The sequence below is a fragment of the Mastigoproctus giganteus genome, chromosome 10, assembly GCF_048544385.1.
Source record: "Mastigoproctus giganteus isolate SK-2022 chromosome 10, ASM4854438v1, whole genome shotgun sequence".
Classification (NCBI taxonomy): Eukaryota; Metazoa; Arthropoda; class Arachnida; order Uropygi; family Thelyphonidae; genus Mastigoproctus; species Mastigoproctus giganteus.
In genome coordinates, this window is record NC_143584.1 from 47,352,872 (window position 1) to 47,371,179 (window position 18,308).

The following is an 18,308-nucleotide window of genomic DNA, read 5'->3' on the forward strand; positions in this document are numbered from 1 at the left end:
TATCATTTAAATAAACACATCATTTTCTGTCTGATTCAGATTTTAAATATTACCATCCTATATTGCTATTTGTAAAATAATAAGAGAAGTTTACTTCAATATAATACATAGAACACTTCCCTATGATACTCTCCAGCAATTAAAATGAAAAAATCGAAAATCTTACAACCAAGACTAAGATTTTAAATTTTTTTCGTTTCAATTGCTGGAGAGTATGATATGGAAGTGTTCTATGTATTTATGTTAAGGTAAACTTCTCTTTACAAATATTGATATAAACGTAGAACATATTGAGCATTACAGCTCTGGTTCATACTATCAAACCTATATTATTACATATGACCTGCAGCTAACACACAGTTGAAGCTTTCTCTGTCACAGTTTGTACTCGATAATAAAATTTATTATAGAGTAAAAATTGTTTATATGGGTTGAATCAAAGAAACTATAAAAAGGATAAGACATCCACCAAACACTGCTGTTTCTTGTATTCTGTCTATCTTGTGAACTCCTCTGATCATTTGGTCATCTCACAGTATAAACAGAATTTATTTATTTTATTTATTACATTTGTAATTATGAACTAGCTTTCAGTTTCCCACCCATAGGAAGTTTTTAAGCATCACATCAGTGTGGTTATAGTATGGATGAAATCTACTATTTGCTTCATAATGTATGATAGGTTGAATATGCATGTTTCTTACACTGAAATATTAAACACACATGAAATAAAGGAAAAATGCAAAGGAAAAAAAATTGATAATTTGACATTTCAAAGAATATGCACTCAACTCAAGCGGACAATGTAAGGATTGTAAAGGTATGAAATTAATTTTTGTTTTTTTTTACTGACTTGGCACAGCATCAATTTATTTCCAAGGTTTTCATACCTGTTTAATTGCAAATGCCACTGTCCGGGTAATGTGGATGTACATGCAAATAGGGTCTATTTTGATAGATACACATTGGATGATTTGGAAAGCTTATCTTTGCAGCACTATTATTAGCATTGAGAAATATCTGTTATGTGAGAATAACATAATATAATTAATTTGGATTACAATGAAGTTCTTACACCTGCATGAAGATAGCACATAAAAAAGATAATGATTTTTAAAATTTTAGTTTGTTTTGTTTTTAAACATTGATTTGATTTCTGAAATCATTTCACTCTGATATGGGGTATCCAAATCAAAATAAGAAATTAATATATTTAAAAGCATTTCTATGTAAATTTCATTTTTACAAATTCATAAAATTTCATGATGATACTTGTGCCACAGACACAGCTGCTGGCAAAACTCACTGCTGCGGTCCCAAGCATATTCAGGAAACTCTTGGAGGTCACAGGAATGAAAATTCCTGTGATCACGAAATATTGTCGAAAAGCGTTTTCAGCTTCAGGAAGGAAAATCGTTTTGAATATTTTTGTTAAGTTCTTTTCAATTGCGTTAAATTAAATTGAACTGTGTTAAATTGGTCTTTATTTATATTTTACTCTAATGTAAGTTGCCGATTTTTTCGTTTTAATTTCTGGAGAGTATCATACGGAAATGTTCTACGTACTATACATTGAGGTAAACTCCTCATTATTTTACAAATATTAATACGAACATATTGAGTATTACAGCTCTGATTTATACTATTTAAAAAGTAATGAATGGTCAAAATTTTTAGCAAATGTATGCACAGATGGTGCTGCAATCGCAGCTGGAAGAATTTCAAGATTCATAGTGAAATGAAAAAAGCATGCTCAAATATGAAATAGGTCCAATTGCATTATATATAAAGAATATTCAGCTTTCTGCAAAAGTATTGGTGAGCTCAAGTGTTGAATAGTTCCATCTACAGTCAATTTTATGAAATGCTATCAATTCGAAACTGTTCAGTACTTATCCAGAGAACTGGAGGTCTATCCATAAAAGTCTACTGTATCATATTGAAGTTTTTGAAAAGAGTTGTAGAACTTGAACTTCACTGTACAAGACCTGATCTATTTACCTATTTTAATGATCATAAAAGGAGCACTTTGCTTCATACATGGTGAACATTTCAAGAAAATAACAAAATGCTTTTTGCAGGAAGGCACCAATATTTAAACCTTCAACTTCAGGATTTAAATACTGATGCACTTCCCCACCATTTCATCATAAAGAAGGATGCACAGACACATTTGTATGTCTTATCTATTTTCATATTACAAATGATATTTCGCTTTTGACTATACTTAAAAGAATTGTACTTTATCCACATTTTCCAAATTACATTTTTTTGAATAAAAGACTCGATAAGAATACTATTTTCTGCTTCTATAAACTACAACCCTATTTTGCAGTCAGCTCAACAACTGATGCAAATAAGACCAGACACTCTTTGAACTAGAATTCAAAGAAAAAAAGAACTTGCAGACTTTTGGATATGATGACAACACGAACACCTGTTAACTGATAAAGCTGCCTTAGATTTTATTTATTGGTAATCAAAAACAAACTCGGGACAAATTTAAGAATTGACATTTCAGATAATCAGATTGATTATTGTGCAACAATACAGTTGTGCCCCAGTATCTGCTGATTCAGTTAACCACGAAGAAGAAGAAAAAAAAAAACTTAGCACGTACTACTGGCATGTCCAATACGATGCTTCCCTTTATTTCTTACAATGTCACATATGGCTTGATCACTAACATTGTTTCTTTAGAGATTTAACGGATGCACAGTTTTCAAACTTGAATAATCGGAAGTTTTTGTTTAATTTGAAAGCACAACTCCAGTGTTTGCCTATCATTTTCACAATTTCTAAACAGCAAAAAAAAAAGCTACTATATATATATATATATATATATATATAAAAAAATTTTACTATAAAAAAAAAAATTCCAACATCCCTGACATAAATAACGAAACAAAATTTCTCCTTTTGTGGTGCGACGGAACTAAATCAAACAAAACATTTGGTCTTGAAGTGTCCCAGTAAATAACTCAAGTCTGCTGTACTTCACTATTACCATATTTAATGTTGGTAATGTCTTACTGTGTGTTTAATTTATCAATTAAAAACGTTATTATACGTGTGGTCAGCAGGTGTTCGCTTATATCTGCAGTTTTAGCCATCCACGGTAGGTCTTGGAACGTAACCCCCCACAGATACGGGGGTCTTACTGTATACAGATGGCATCCAGTGGCTAGTAATCCAACAAGGTATTGTTACTGACTCCTAACCAAAATGTTATTCAGTCTGGGGAGCCCCACGATTAAGCCGTTTGAAAAGCACTGCTCAAGATAACCATTATCATAGTTTCTAAATTTTTTATGACTAATTTGCTTCATTAATAAACCACTTATAACCTGTTACATTTCTTAATAGTTAAATTTCACTGCAAAATGTTTAGTTCATATTCATGGAATGTAGCAATAAACAGTTCACACCTTCACCAAAAACAAGACAGTCCATTATGATTTAAGCTTTGTTGAATAACAAACTTATACTGCAAAATGTATTAGCTGCATCATTCCACATTTAAGGTACTATCTTTTAGCTGCTAGGTTATGGTACAAATGTCCCATATTTTGATTAAAATTTTTCAGTGTTAAAATGTTGAATTTTTTTTTTTAAATTTTGCAACAGCAACATGTTATGTATCCAATGGTGATTATATAATTCTCATATTTGCTGGGCTTTCTTTAATTCACGTTAAATAGCATCTCAAGATGTGCCTCACTCATCTTTTAGCTATCATTATGTATGCATGAATTATAAACCGAACTTTCTGAGTTTTATATTTTGATCAGAACTTGATCAAAAATATTGCCTGTTTAGCAGTTACATTAAAGTAACTGCTTAAGAGGCTACAAAATTTTATTTCTGAAATTTGTATCTATTTTATAATGCTGTGGCAGCACCACCTTTGATATATGGGTAATATATCAAAGAAGATTCTTAAATATACTTTAATATTAAAATTATTCTGTATAAATCACAAAATGATTAGAAAATTTAGTTCCTGGATCATTGCCCAGATGGCATGTTGGAGCTTATCACCAATTAGTACACTCAATTGACTAATGATATCGCTACCATTTTACATCCATTTTATCTAATATCTAAAAAGAAAAGTGAATAGTGCAGAGGATCAAGATGGTTTTGAGTGAAAATACAAGTTATTATTGTGAAAATGTTGCAGTATTTTAAAGGAAACTAGAGTGGCATATCTGAGACAATTGTAACTTTCAGTATTGTTAACTGCATAGAGGAAAACTGCTTCAATGCTCTGCAAACAGTGACAAATTAAAAGACTGCTGTACAGTACTATGTACAAAGGATGGCAGTATAGAAATGCAGTACTTCTTGAACTTTTTTTTTTTCTAAATGTAACCACCTGAAATCCATCAAATTTCAAGATCTGACTGTACATTAAAATGGAACTCTGTGCCAAGTAGTTTCAATAGGTAGCAATAACTGTTAATTTCAGCAGCTTCATCATATATTTACTCATTAGATTTATTATCCATCTCGCTGAAATTTTATTTATAACACTTAATAAATAATAATAATAATATATAAAATTACAATCATTGAATTTCTAACCATAAACACTACATACCAATCCTCCAAGAGCAAATATGCAATTCACCACCTGTAATGAAGTTTAAATACATTTTAACTGAACATTCAATAGAACAATAGCAGTTTGATGATAATACAATAAATATTTAGTTTTAACAGATTTAAGAAGTTAAAATTAACAAACAAGTTAATCTAACCCCCCCCCCCCCCCCAGAATATTAACTTAAGATGGCAATTAAGGGAGACAAGTTTTTTTTTGCTTTACACAATTGTGATAAATACATTAACGGCAAATTACTGATATTGGCAATTCGTGTTATGCCTCGACAAATCAAGATATGCAGCAAGAGATATTAAAACATTAAAGGTTTTTGTAAGGTAATCAAGTGATCTTTTTTCTTTCCCAAGTGACATGACCCAGGGAACACATTTTAAGGTTGCAGACTATACACAAGACCATTTTCTTTTCACCTAATTCAGCATTTATAGAAATTACTTCCACAATGACAGATAGAAGTTTGTTCCAGCAATTTACTACCCTCTGGCTAAAGGCAAATTTCCACACATCTATTCTACAACTGCCTTTCCTGAATTTATGCCCCGAGGTTAGTAATCTGAGCAAGTGGAAGAATCCCATCAGAATTCAGCGTGTTCTCAACCCATTCAAGGCCTTATACACCTCAATCAGATCTCCTTGCAGGTGCCTAGTCTCCAGCTGCTGCAATTGGCAGAATTTAAGCTTTTCTTGGTAAGTGGACCCCTTCGCTCCCCTCACCAACCCTGTTGCCCTTCTCTGTACATGCTCAAGCACCTCTACATGGCCGACCGGGCAAAGTGCCTGCCTGGCAACCCAAAGGTCGCAGGTTCGATTCCCGCCTCTGGCTTGGATCAAAGTACTGCAAAAACCTTGGGAGGTGCATTATGGCCACAGAAGCCTATGCGCCAACAACTACCAAAAAAAAAAAAAAAAAAACCTCTACATCCTTCCTAAAATCAGGCCTCCAGACTTGGATACAGTATTCAAAGTACTTTGAGTACTGTATACAAAGGGATAATCACCTCCTTTTCCCTACTAGCAAAACACTGCATAACACTGACAATATCTGAGCAATGCAGACAGGCTGCATTGCTCAGAAAACTTTGTCTGACTGCACAATCACTCCCAGGTCTTTTTCATTTTCTACCACCCTAAGTGTAGTACCACACAGTTGGTACATTTCTCTGGGGTTACTTCTACCCATATGTAGTACTTTGCATTTGTCAATGTTAAACTTCAGTTGCCACTTCTCAGCCCATCTGCCCAACTTTTCTAGATCCTGTTGCAGTAGCACACTATCATTAACAACCCTGCCAACCTTTGTATCATCTTCAAACTTCAACATTGAGCCCGATATACCTTTATCAATATTGTTGATAAATATACAAAACAACAGTGGACCCAACGCCGAACCCTGGGAGACTCCATGAAGAGCAGCATCCATCGATTACCACTCTCTGTCTCCCCCCGACCACCTTTTTATCCATTGTATCAACTTGCCCTCAATATAATACTGCCCCAATTTGTACAGTAGTCTTTCATGTGCAACTGAATCAAAAGCTTTCCTGAAATCCAAGTATATGTTATCAAAATTATTTTTTGCATCCAGTTCCTTTGTAACCACATCATAGTAACAATCAAATTTGTCAGACAAAACTTTCCCTTAACAAATCCATGATGTGTCTGAATTATTACTGCAGTCTTGTCTGAATGATACTGAAATGCTTCTTTAACTAGTGACTCCATTATTGCCCCCGGAACAGAAGTTAAACTAACTGGTCTGTAATTACTCGTGTCACCTAGAGATGTGCAAACCACTCCCAACCTCTGGCTGAGGCTACTTGCAACCTTCTAGTCTGTAAACCTCCCCAAGCTAGCAGTTGTCCAACCCACCCAACACTGCCTCGATAGCATCAGCAAACACTTTCACCCCTATGCACTATTTAAGTGTATCCCATCCCTGTAGATGGGGTCTCTCCTGTTAACAAGCACAGACCTTAATGGCACCCTTACATAATTTACTTTATTTTGTGGCAATTATACTCAATTTTCTGCCTGTGTGTGTGTGTTGTGTAAAATATTTAAAAATGTCATATGATAGTTATTATAATAATATAATTATAAACAAAATTAAAATTCACAATAGAAATTATATATACTTATATAATAATTTTATTCTTTATATAGAGAAGAATTCTTTATATAAATAAAGATCAATTATATATCACCACAAAATTAAAAAGATACCATACACACCTTTTTATAATGAAATAAATATATAAATTTTAAAAAACGTTTAAGTAACCCAATTACAAGGCACCTCTGGAATGTTGTTGCTTGCAGCATCCTAAGGTGCCATGGCACCCTGGTTGAAAACCACTGGACTAATTAGATTAACAGTAGCCACAGGCAGAGGTTATTGTACTACTTCTATTGGAATGAGCAGCAGCCTGGAAAGCAAGTTGCTGAGCTTTCAAGAACTGCTGGGAGACATCATAACACAAGTAAATACACGGGCTGTATTTGGATAACTAAGAGTAAGAACAGGTGCATGTATATTTGCATAAACACTAATGCCAGGACTTTGGTAAATAAATTTGATGAATTTGAAGTGCTGGCCAAGACATCAAAGACTGATATTGTTGAGATATCAGAGACATGGTGTCACACAGATAAAAATAATGCAGAATTGGAATTTGGGGAGCACACAATGTGTACAGAAAGGATAGGAAGGGAGGATGGGCTATGCTCGGACTCCAGCCGTCGAACAGAATGTGCTGCAGCATGTACAGGGGAATCCAAGAATGAGTACACGAAGTCTAGCAAACGCAGTCGGGGTTTCCCATTGCAGTGTCTGGAGGATTCTCCGAGAACAAGACATGCATCCGTTTCACGTGCAGCTTGTCCAGACACAGCAACCGGAGGATTATGCACCTCGTATTGCATTCGCACAGTGGTACCTTGGAAAATGTGCTACAAATCCCCTTTTTCCTGCTGAAGTGTTGTTTTCCGATGAGGCATTCTTCACAAGGGAAGGAATTTTCAACACGCATAATGACCATATCTGGGCGGTCGAGAACCCGCATGCAATACGACGTCGTGCAGCACAGATTCGATTTTCTGTCAATGTATGGGCCGGTATTATGGGAGATCACCTCATCGGACCTTACCTGTTACTGTGTCGTCTAACCGGACCTATCTACTTGACCTTTCTGCAGCAAGTATTGCCACAACTTTTGAGAGATGAACAGATTTCTGCATCGACGCAACAGACAATGTGGTTCCAACACGATGGAGCCCCTGCCCATTATAGTGGAGATGTTCGTAACTACCTGGATGTCACATTTGGTCAACAGTGGATCGGATGTGGTGGTCCCGTGCGTTGGCCTGCTCGGTCACCCGACCTATCATGTCTTGATTTTTATTTCTGGGGTCATATGAAATCGCTAGTTTATGACACCCCTGTTGACAATGCTGAGGAGCTGGTTGCAAGAATCGCAGTAGCTGCCGAAGAAATTCGAAATTCGCCTGGAGTATTCCAGAATGTTCGGATGTCCATGCGTCGGAGATGTGAGGCGTGCATTGTAGCCCGTGGAAGAAACTTCGAACACTTACTTTAATCCATGTACCTTTTGCTTCTTTTCATGTATTATTAAAACGATTTCTCACTTACGGTCTCTTTTCTTTATGGTGCTTCTGTTAAGAACACAACATCTAAAGCAGTGCATCCAGCTGACATTGGTGGCCAGTGCAAAGATGAGTCAGTATGGTGTGAAATAAGCACTGGGAAAATGAGGGTAGGAGTGTGTTATAGGCTTAATGACTCAGACGAGTACAATGAACAACTACAGAGAAATAGAGTGGACCACAAATCAGAAATGTCTTATAATGGAAGATTTTAACTTCCCAGATATTGATTGGAACTTCTGGGTTGGTCACTAGCAGACTAGCAAGGCTTTTATGGATTTATTGGATGAAGGTTTTCTACAGTACCATGTTCAAGAGGGAGTAATACTATTAATCTGATTATCAGTAATTCTTCATGCATTAAGAATTTGCAGATGAAGGAATCACTAGGTGCAGTGATCACAGTGTACCGATGTTGGATTTACTTAAAGATGTAAGTACCATCAGGTGTAAAGGGAAGGGTTTTTGCTTTCGCAAAGGTGACTACAGTGGTCTCAAACAGTTTTTTAATTCTACACAGTGGGACCAAGTGATGTGTTGCCAACAGCAAATTCTAAATGGGAAGCATTCAAGTAATTAATCCTGGCAGCTACTAGGCATTTCATACCGACTAAGAAATACTGTTCAAGGTTTAAGCCCAAATGGATGTCAGATGACCTAATCAGACTTGTGGCAGAGAATAAAAATGCATGGGATGCATATAAATTATCAAGTGACACAGGCGAAGGCAGATTACGAGAAATCTTTGGCAAAGAATGCAAAGAAAAACAGTAAAGACTTCTTTACTTATATAAATTCTAGAAGGAAGGGGACGAATCAGATTGGTCCATTTGATATTGATGGTTCGACTATTGATGATCCTGCTCAGATAGCTGACCCGAATGAGTATTTTGCATCTACGTTCACACAAGGAATTCTGTAGGGAGTGGAGAACAGAAGCTTATTAAACTCTAACATGGAGCTTTATCACTTGCATGACCAGATGCAAATTACCACTGCAAGCAATGTGGCACAGTCCATTACAGATGGGGTGGTCATAACTCGATAATCACTGACTGTGTATGAAATGTCTTTGATATTATATAACATGTTGCTCAATATGTTCTACGTTGATATCAATATTTGTAGAAGAATAAGAGAAATTTACGTCAATATGATATGTACAGAAGCATTCTACGTATCATATTGAGGTAAATTTCTCTTCTTCTACAAATATAAATGCCTTTGATATAAGGATACCACTTGCCACATTTAAATAGCATGGACAGGTGCAGGAGTCCACATTGTGTGACTTATTGGATAAACACCACTGAGTTAACCCAATGTTGTTTCTGCATCATTATGCCATTGCACATAATAAAAGGCTTGTTCACAAAATGTGTAAATGCTTAACTCTAAACTTAATTTGTAATACTCATTTTCTGAGGTTGCTGATACACATGGAAATGGAACCATGGCTCCATCCATTATATGCAAAGATATCCTAACCATTTAAACAGAGTGCAAATGATTTGGTTGCTGCAAATGGAAATCACCAATCCTACAGAAAAGTAACATTTCATATGGAATTTGTGTCTCCTAAGAATGTTAATTCCGTTTGTCAGCAATCTGCTCTACAATTTGACATAATTCTGAATATCACACTATATAAAATAAAGTGCAATGTAATTAACAAAAATAATACATAAAACATATCAGCAATATTGTAGCCAAAACGTAGGACACACACGGGAAATCTTCAATTTGCAAACTACTTCTAAGAAGTTCTGAACTGTTAATTTTCAAAAATCAGGTGATTAGTATAATGTAAGTGACTCAATTTTGAATGTAACAGAAGTACACTCAACATCGGGAGAAAAACATAGTATTAAAAGTAGCAGTAGTGACATTAATGATTTTGGCACTGTATCTGGTGTCAAAATTGCTGTTTGACACAAAATAGAGTATCAATAAATTACCAACAAAGTTACATTTTTGTATGTCAAGAATTTCTGCTCACCGTATACAAGTTTTTCCTTTCATACAAATCATTAACTTGAAACAGATCATGTGACTTGAGGCCAAACTTTTCGCAACCCTTAAGAAACATTTCTAGATTTTCTCGCTGAAAAAAAGAAAAAAATAAATAAACAAATTTAAAAGGAAAAAAAATAAATAAATAATAAATACACACACATATACACATATATATATAATGAAGTTTTCAAATGGTGAGTTATTATGTAGCACAGAGCGAAATGGAAGATAATAAATAAACAACAAGTTTAATATTAAATTGTAAAACATTAAATACATACAAACAGCTTTCAGTTATTATGATAACCTTCATCAGTCAAACTGACAATTTAGGAACATAGAACATAAAGATGCCAGTCATGTATAGTGAACTGCACGATGTAAAAGTTAACTGTTTGATGTTGAAGCCTGTGGTTGTGATGTATGCAAACGTTGCCAATGTTTGTCACTCATGAGAATGGTTGCTTCAATAATAGAGTGGACACGAAATCCACTGCTTCTGCTGACTGAAGTATTAGAGCACGTGTTGTGCAATGACTCCAACCAGGCACAGCACCGGTAATGGCAGGACTGATCGATAACCACTATATTATTGATTGGTAGCCCACCAATCATTGATATTGCTTTAGGTGTAGAAGCATCTTTAACACGCTTCTCTGAAGAAGTGGCAAACACAATTTCCCTGAAAACCACAGCAATTTTACATCACGCTTACCCTGCTTCTTCCAATCTTAACCATAAACAAATCTCTGCCCTTATCATGGCTTCATTTGATGTAGTGTCCCTTTTCACCTCCATCCCAGTCGAACTTGCCATCAGATATGCCAAAAAAAAAAAAACTCTTGGATAGCGACAAGTCCCTTGGCAGCAGGACCAAACTAACACCAGATGCTATCTCCAATGCCCTCCTGAAAACCGCAGCAATTTTACATCATGCTTACCATGCTTCTTCCAATCTCAACCACAAACAAATCTCTGCCCTTAAAGCATTGAAACAAGATTCATCCATTATCATCCCTCCAGCAGACAAAGGGCATTGAACAGTCATATTGAATCACACAGATTACAAGACGAAAGCCCGGTTGCTCCCACAGGATACTTCTGTCTACCAGCCCTTAGTGGTTCCTCCCATCCAAAGCCTTGGAACGATGGTAGTCGAAAGTAAACATCCTCGTTAACAATTGGTTTAGGCAGGAGAAAATAACAGAATCCACACATAGTCGCTTCCATGCCTCTGGCTGAAGATTCCACAATTCTACGGGCTACCGAAAGTCCACAAAGAAGTTATACCGTTAAGACCCATTGTCTCTTGTTGTGGCTCACTGACTTATGAGTTGGCGAAGTTTGTCTTGGGGCTCCTTTCTCCCCTAGTAGGCAACACCATTTCCAACAGTGGTGAATTTGTAGAACAGATCTGAACCTTATCCATCTCAGAAGATCAAATCATGGCATCATTTGATGTAGTGTCCCTTTCCATCTCCATCCCAGTCAAACTTGCCATCAGATGTACCAAAAAACTCTTAGATAGTGACCAGACCCTTGGCAGCAGGACCAAACTAACACCAGATGCTATCTCCACCGCCCTCAGACTGTGCTTAACTGGTGGTGCAATTATGTTCAATGACTCCATTACCAACAGATGCACAGCACAACCAACCATGGGTTCCCCAGTTAGTTCAGTCACAGCAAACATCGCAATGGAAGAATTGGAGGGTCGTGCATTTACAAATGTACCAAAATCCCATTGCCTTTTGGTGTCGCTACGTGGATGATGTGTTTGTAGTTATCCCCAGAGATTCCGGCGTTCAGCTCTTAGACCACCTCAACTCTCTGTTGCCTTTCATAAAATTCACCATTGAACTAGAATCGGACAATACCCTGCCATACTTAGACACCGACGTGAGGGCATGTGCTTGACAACAACTGTCTACCGCAAAGCAATGTGTGCTGGCCAATGTGCACACGTGCAGCCAAGAAGATGGCTGTGCACTGCATGGACCTTGTTAACCCGTGCCTGGACCCACTCTAGTTCTGTTGATGAGAGGCACAACGAGATCGTTAAGGTCAAGGCAGATCTTGCAAGGTGTGGCTATCCCATCAGTACCCTTGACAGGTGTTACCCACAGACACATGACCACACAGCAACCAACAGGAACATTCAAGGTAATGACTCCACTGCGAGCGCCTTTATCCCGTACTGCCCAAACCTATCCAGCAGGCTTCCAGGGTCCTGAAATCACATGGGATAAAGTGTATACAGCCTCCCGGGGAGGAAATTGTGATCCTAGAGGGAAAACAGCGGTTCCCACCTTACTACAAAGTGGACTAGTCTACCGCATTTCTTGTCGTGACTGCACTAGCTGCTACATCGGAGAAACTGGGAGATGGCAAGGCAAATGTCTTTCAGAACACGAAAGAGCCATCTGCTTAGCGGACATAGAATACTCCACCATTGCTGAGCACTTCTGGTCAACCCGACACAACATTGACCCACACCACGATGTCGTGGTTGTCGATCGGTGCTGCACCTGGTTGGAGTCATTGCACATCACATGCTCTAATACTTCAGTCAACAGAAACAGTGGATGTCGTGTCCACCCTATTATTGAAGACTACTACAACCATTCTCATGAGTGACAAACATTGGCAACGTTTGCATACATCACAAAAACATGCTCCAACATCAAACAGTTAACTTTTACATCACGCAATTCACTATACATGACTGACACTACTCGCCCTTATGTTCTAGGTTCCTAAACTGTCAGTTTGACCGATGAAGGTTACCATAATAACTAAAAGCTATTTGTTATGTATTTAATATATGTGTTTTACAATTTAATATTAAACTTGTCGTTTATTTATTCTGTCTTCTGTTTCGCTCTGTGCTACATAACAACTCACCATAATGAATCCAGAGCACACATGCCTCTTTAACTATAAAGTTTTCAAATGCTTCACAATATCTAATGCAGAACTGGGAATACTAATTAGTCATTACTAATTTAAGAAAAAATGCTTCACTGCATTGGTTGATAAATAGTTTATCAATTTGGATTCAGATCAACAATTAACATTTAAATTTGATTCAATTTAGAGATATCCACACATTCTAACCCACCAACAATTAACATGAAGAAAGTTAAAAGTTAAATTAAATCCAGTTTAATAAATCATTTTTCAACCAACACAGTTTCCTTCAAGTTATACGTATTATTATCCTGCATTACGATATGCCTTTCAGTGACCACAGTGTTTATACCACTTACATCAGTACATGAAAATAAAACATCAATAAATATGTAATTCATAAATGTGTGCCAAAGCAACTGTGCTAGGATTTGAAGGGATTCTTAACTAATGACAAAGGAAGTTCTTAAAGATCATTCTTTAATTTTATGCTATGAGGTGAAAGAGAATCAAACAACTCTACTGGCAGTTCCTAAAAGTTAAGGCATAAAAACCTGATTAGTCACAGTGACTAGTTTTTTTTTTTTTATGTTAATTACTGCTCTTAAGATATGACATACTAATTGTGTCACTGATAAGCAGACAAATATTAATTAAGTGTACTAAGAGAATTTATATTTGGGATAGAAATTTATTCCACACGTACACTGTGTTACAATAACACACACACACACACACACACACACACACACACACACACACACACACACACACACACACACACACACACACACACACACGTGTGTTATAGAAGTGATAAACATGCATCTGTCACTTTTCTCACTGTGTACCTCACTTCAATAAACTGGGTTACATGGATACCTAAATTCATTCAACTTGCAGCATTTATATTGTGGATGAATTAAGACCTCTTCAACAGAATTCTAAATGAAGAATTCTTTTCCAAATCACAGAGAAAAGTAAACAGTTTTTTTTCCTTCTTCAAAAAATTGTGGCTAAGGAGTCCTCCCACCTGAGATTAATATCTTCCTTTCTTTTCAAAAGACAAGAAACTGCTTCCCTGTAATAAGAAACCTGCTGTTTCTAAACAGGCATTAGTTCACTTCACTACGTAATTCCTAGTTGTTCCATAACACTGGAGCTACTAGATGCAATTCCAGGTGTTTTGATTATATCACTGTAAGCAGGATGCCATGGCCAAACTGCATCTTTCAAGATTGCCTTAGTAGACATAGCCTAGTGGTTTGCGCATGGTGAGGGGAGGGGCAAGGTTTGAGTGGCACACGTTTGAGCTGTAAGTAGCTAGAGCTACAACTTATTTATGGCAATGATTGTATTTTTGTCCAATCTAGTGGTCAAGTCCTCTGATTTAGTCATGGTTATGCAAGAGTATAACTAGATTTTTTTTTTTTTTTTTTAAGTGTCCGAGTTCACTGTCATAAAATCTATGAATGGCAATTAATATGAACAGAGACTGATTCACTTTGCTAATACAGTCAGTCCTCGTATAGCACGATAGTTGTGTTCCTAGAAACCCTCGTGCAATGCAAAATTGTGCAATATAAACAGCAGGCCCTATGGGAAAAATAGGGTTAGGTGCCAACCACCCAAGATTGAACACACATTTGCAACGAAAACATTACCAAACACAATAAATAATCATAATAAAATAGTTACGTATTTTATTACGACTATTACGTAATAAAATATTGCTAATGCTTTTGCTTCTATCTTAAGCAAACTTGTTTTTTGTTTGATTTTCTATCCAAACAGATGATAACCGTTCCATCTCTTCCAATTCTTTGTGTCTTAATCTAATGGATTTTAATTACCTTGAGTTGTTCCTGCTATAAAAGTTGTTTTTATTTTCTCTGCATACTTCGTAATTCTCAGCGTTGCCTCATTTAGGTCTGTAGCACGAGCAATATCACATGGTCTTTCACATTTTGCTCAAAGCGTTTCACAATTTCATATTTTTTCTCTATCGACAGAGGCGAACTGGCCATAAGCCTTACCGGGGAAACCCCGGTGGGCCAGAGGCCGGTGTGATTTTGGCCATAAACCATAGTATGAGGCCTCTACAAATTTTCCCAGGTAAGAATTTTTGACCCAGTCTGCCTCTGTTTATCGATATTGCTTTTCTTTTTCTCTCTGAATCTGTAGTGTCTTCACCAGGATGCTTCCTTTTCACACCTTTTAAGTATTTTACTAATTTTTAGGGAATAAAGCATAGTTACAAAACGAGGAGGCACGCTTGATACACATAAACAAACCTGCGCGCGCGTGTAGCAACTGAATAAACAACACCGTAAAGGCAGAGATACACTATTAACACCTCACATTTTACTAAAGCACATTTCTAGGGATTACTACCATAAAACAATAAAAACAATTTCCAGTTGCGTTTCTGCTAGTGGAATCTGTTATAAACTGGTAGTAAAGTCGATCTAATTGCAATTATACCGATAGCTGGAATTATGTTGGTTTTTAAGTTATTATGGTGAAATGTGTTTCCCCTTCACCGATACAAAAAACAAATACATTTTCAGAATCTTCTCTTCATTCCTATCGTGTTGCGTTCGGTTGGGGTGATTCTGCGTTCGACTGCCATTTCTTGTAAATACAAAGGCGAATCGTGCATAAGCGAATTCGGTTCGTGTTATATAAGATATCATTCCCCTATTTATAAATCGTGTATGATCGAATTAGTGTAGTGTAAACACATTTTATACGAGGACTGACTGTACTGTATGAAGAATTATCATATTTGTAATAAATGATTATTAATGAAACTATACACACTTAAAGCTATTAGATATTTATACCCAACATACACATTTTTTGTTCCTGAAAACCAGAATCAAATTTGAACAGTAATAAAAATTATCCACAAAGAAAATAATGAACAAACAGCAGGCAACGTGAAATTCTGTGTCCTACTAAACAAAACACCAACAGAACTTCTACAAAAAGCCAGCTGTACTCAGTTTTATTTAAATATAAGAAGGCACTTCCTTACTTAGCTTAATTTTTTTTCTCAAAGTATTGCTTGTGGACAATACACAAAATAAAATTACTTACAAGTCATGTCCATGGGCAAACTAAACTTCAATGTCAAGCAAATGGAACTTTAAATAACCCTCACGGTACTGGGAAGGATTTTCACATATGTGTTCGCATGACCAATAGGTCTGAAAGTAAATATAGATGTCTTATATTTATGGAATTTCAGTGAGACTTTATTTCAAAGGGCTCACAGATTAATAATTTTGTGAATGCTGCATATCTATTATTTTACTGTTTTTCAAAGGCAAATAAAAGATTACAAGTAATGTAGCAGTGCAAAAACCCTGAAGTTCTAGGGTGATTAGCCAAAACTGAAGCAATATGTCGATTGATTCTCTGTTTGAACCTTGATAAAAAAAAAATCACAAGCTGTGTAGGAAATGCCATAAACAAGGTTATGTTTTAAAAGAATACTGGCTATCTTATGGAATGGGTGAAAACTGAATATGGATTTAATGTTACAGATGTCTTTTGCCACTATCTTGTACTTTGTATTTTTTTGAATAATTGTTTATATTTCTTGCATTGCTTGTGATTCTTCATATCTAGGTTCAAACAGGTGTATCCTGTAACAGAGACCACTGGAGTCTCTGTCACAGGTCCCAGAAGCTTAGCTGTAATAGAAAGCTAAGCTCCAGGAAATTAGCTGAAACCAAAGTAATGTGTTGAATGAGTCTGTTCCAGCATACAATAGCTGAATCTTGATATGAAGAAATCACAAGGAGTGCAAGAAATGTTATAAACAAGGTGATGTTTTTGAAGAGAACTGGCTAGCCTATGGAATGAGTGACAACTGAATATGGACTCTTGTATCACTACCTTGTATTCAATACTGAGCTAATAAATGCCACTCAGATTACCTCAAATTGTCTCAAACAATGGCTTCTCTGACGTAGCCGAGTGGTCAGGAGCGAGAGTGCATAGCACGCGTTCCTTGAGTGGACCGGGGTTCAAGCCCGTGACTACTGAATACGATAAATACTTGTATTGGCGATTTATTGTAAACTCTACTGACTTGGTTGTCGTGCCGGAGTATAAACAGAAAATTTTTTTTTTTATTTAGAAAATGGGTGAATAGACAGGACAAGCATACTGAACTAGATGGGGGTTATGAAAAAGGAAAAACCATTGGTAGCTCAGCAAAACATTTCCCCTTTTTAATTTATTTTACCTGAATAATTCTTGATCACCCTTTGCATATAATGTGGCTTTACATTAGCAACACCACTTGTTACCTTGGTCCACCCTGAAGAATGACCATTTATGACAATCTTCTGTCTGCTAGCTTTTAGCCTGTCTGCAACCCAGCACAGTATCATACCACCTTCTTCTCTAACTTCTTCCAGTTTATATATCAGCCTTCCACGAGGGATCATATCAAAGGCTTTACTAAGTATATAATGTCAAAGTTATTACCTGCACCTGGCTGCTTAGTGAACTCACGCTGGCATCTATTCAAGATGCCATTCTTGTCAAGATGGTTCTGAATGGCATCCTTAACCAGAGCCTATGTTCTTTCCTATCATTTCCTACCTTCTCTTAGGCACCACCTTTGTGGATGGGGGCAACATCAGCACTTCTCCATTCCATGGGGAATCTTCCCCTAGTCCAATGACACTCTCATATGTAGCCTTTTAAACTAAATCTGAATATATACCATCCCATGGAGTCTTATCCTCTTAATAATCTCAGTAGCTTTTCTAAAAATATTTGTCTGAGATCATTATGACACTTATTTTACAGCAGTCTTACACCTTAACATTCCCTAGAGTTTCAAGCTTGCTTTCATCATGTAAAAATCAACAAGCATCTGTTCAAACTCATCTGCCAAGCATGCTTGGGCTTTCTATGGACTTTCCACTGCAACCCAACAGACCTATTGAATTCAATCTTCTTTCTTAGCTCTCTTTGCTAGTGCTTAAGTATATTTGTAGAAAAATTTATTCAAATCAAATGTTTTCTTCTATAAATACAAGGCACTGCACATATACCCTGTGCAATACTT

The 18,308-nt window shown here is 36.5% G+C and overlaps 1 protein-coding gene across 2 annotated transcripts in view; it reads right to left on the bottom strand.

Annotated features, from left to right (window-relative positions):
* The window catches only part of LOC150079021 (calponin-3-like), a 73,513-nt gene that overhangs the window by 8,779 nt on the left and 46,426 nt on the right, over window positions 1–18,308 (bottom strand). For both annotated transcript variants that reach the window (XM_090383845.1, XM_090383844.1), the window contains exons 4-5: window positions 10,290–10,394; window positions 4,604–4,636 (exon numbers count right to left, since the gene is read on the bottom strand). In XM_090383845.1, the coding sequence (XP_090239971.1) occupies window positions 4,604–4,636; window positions 10,290–10,394 (138 nt within the window). The remainder of the gene's footprint in view (window positions 1–4,603; window positions 4,637–10,289; window positions 10,395–18,308) is intronic.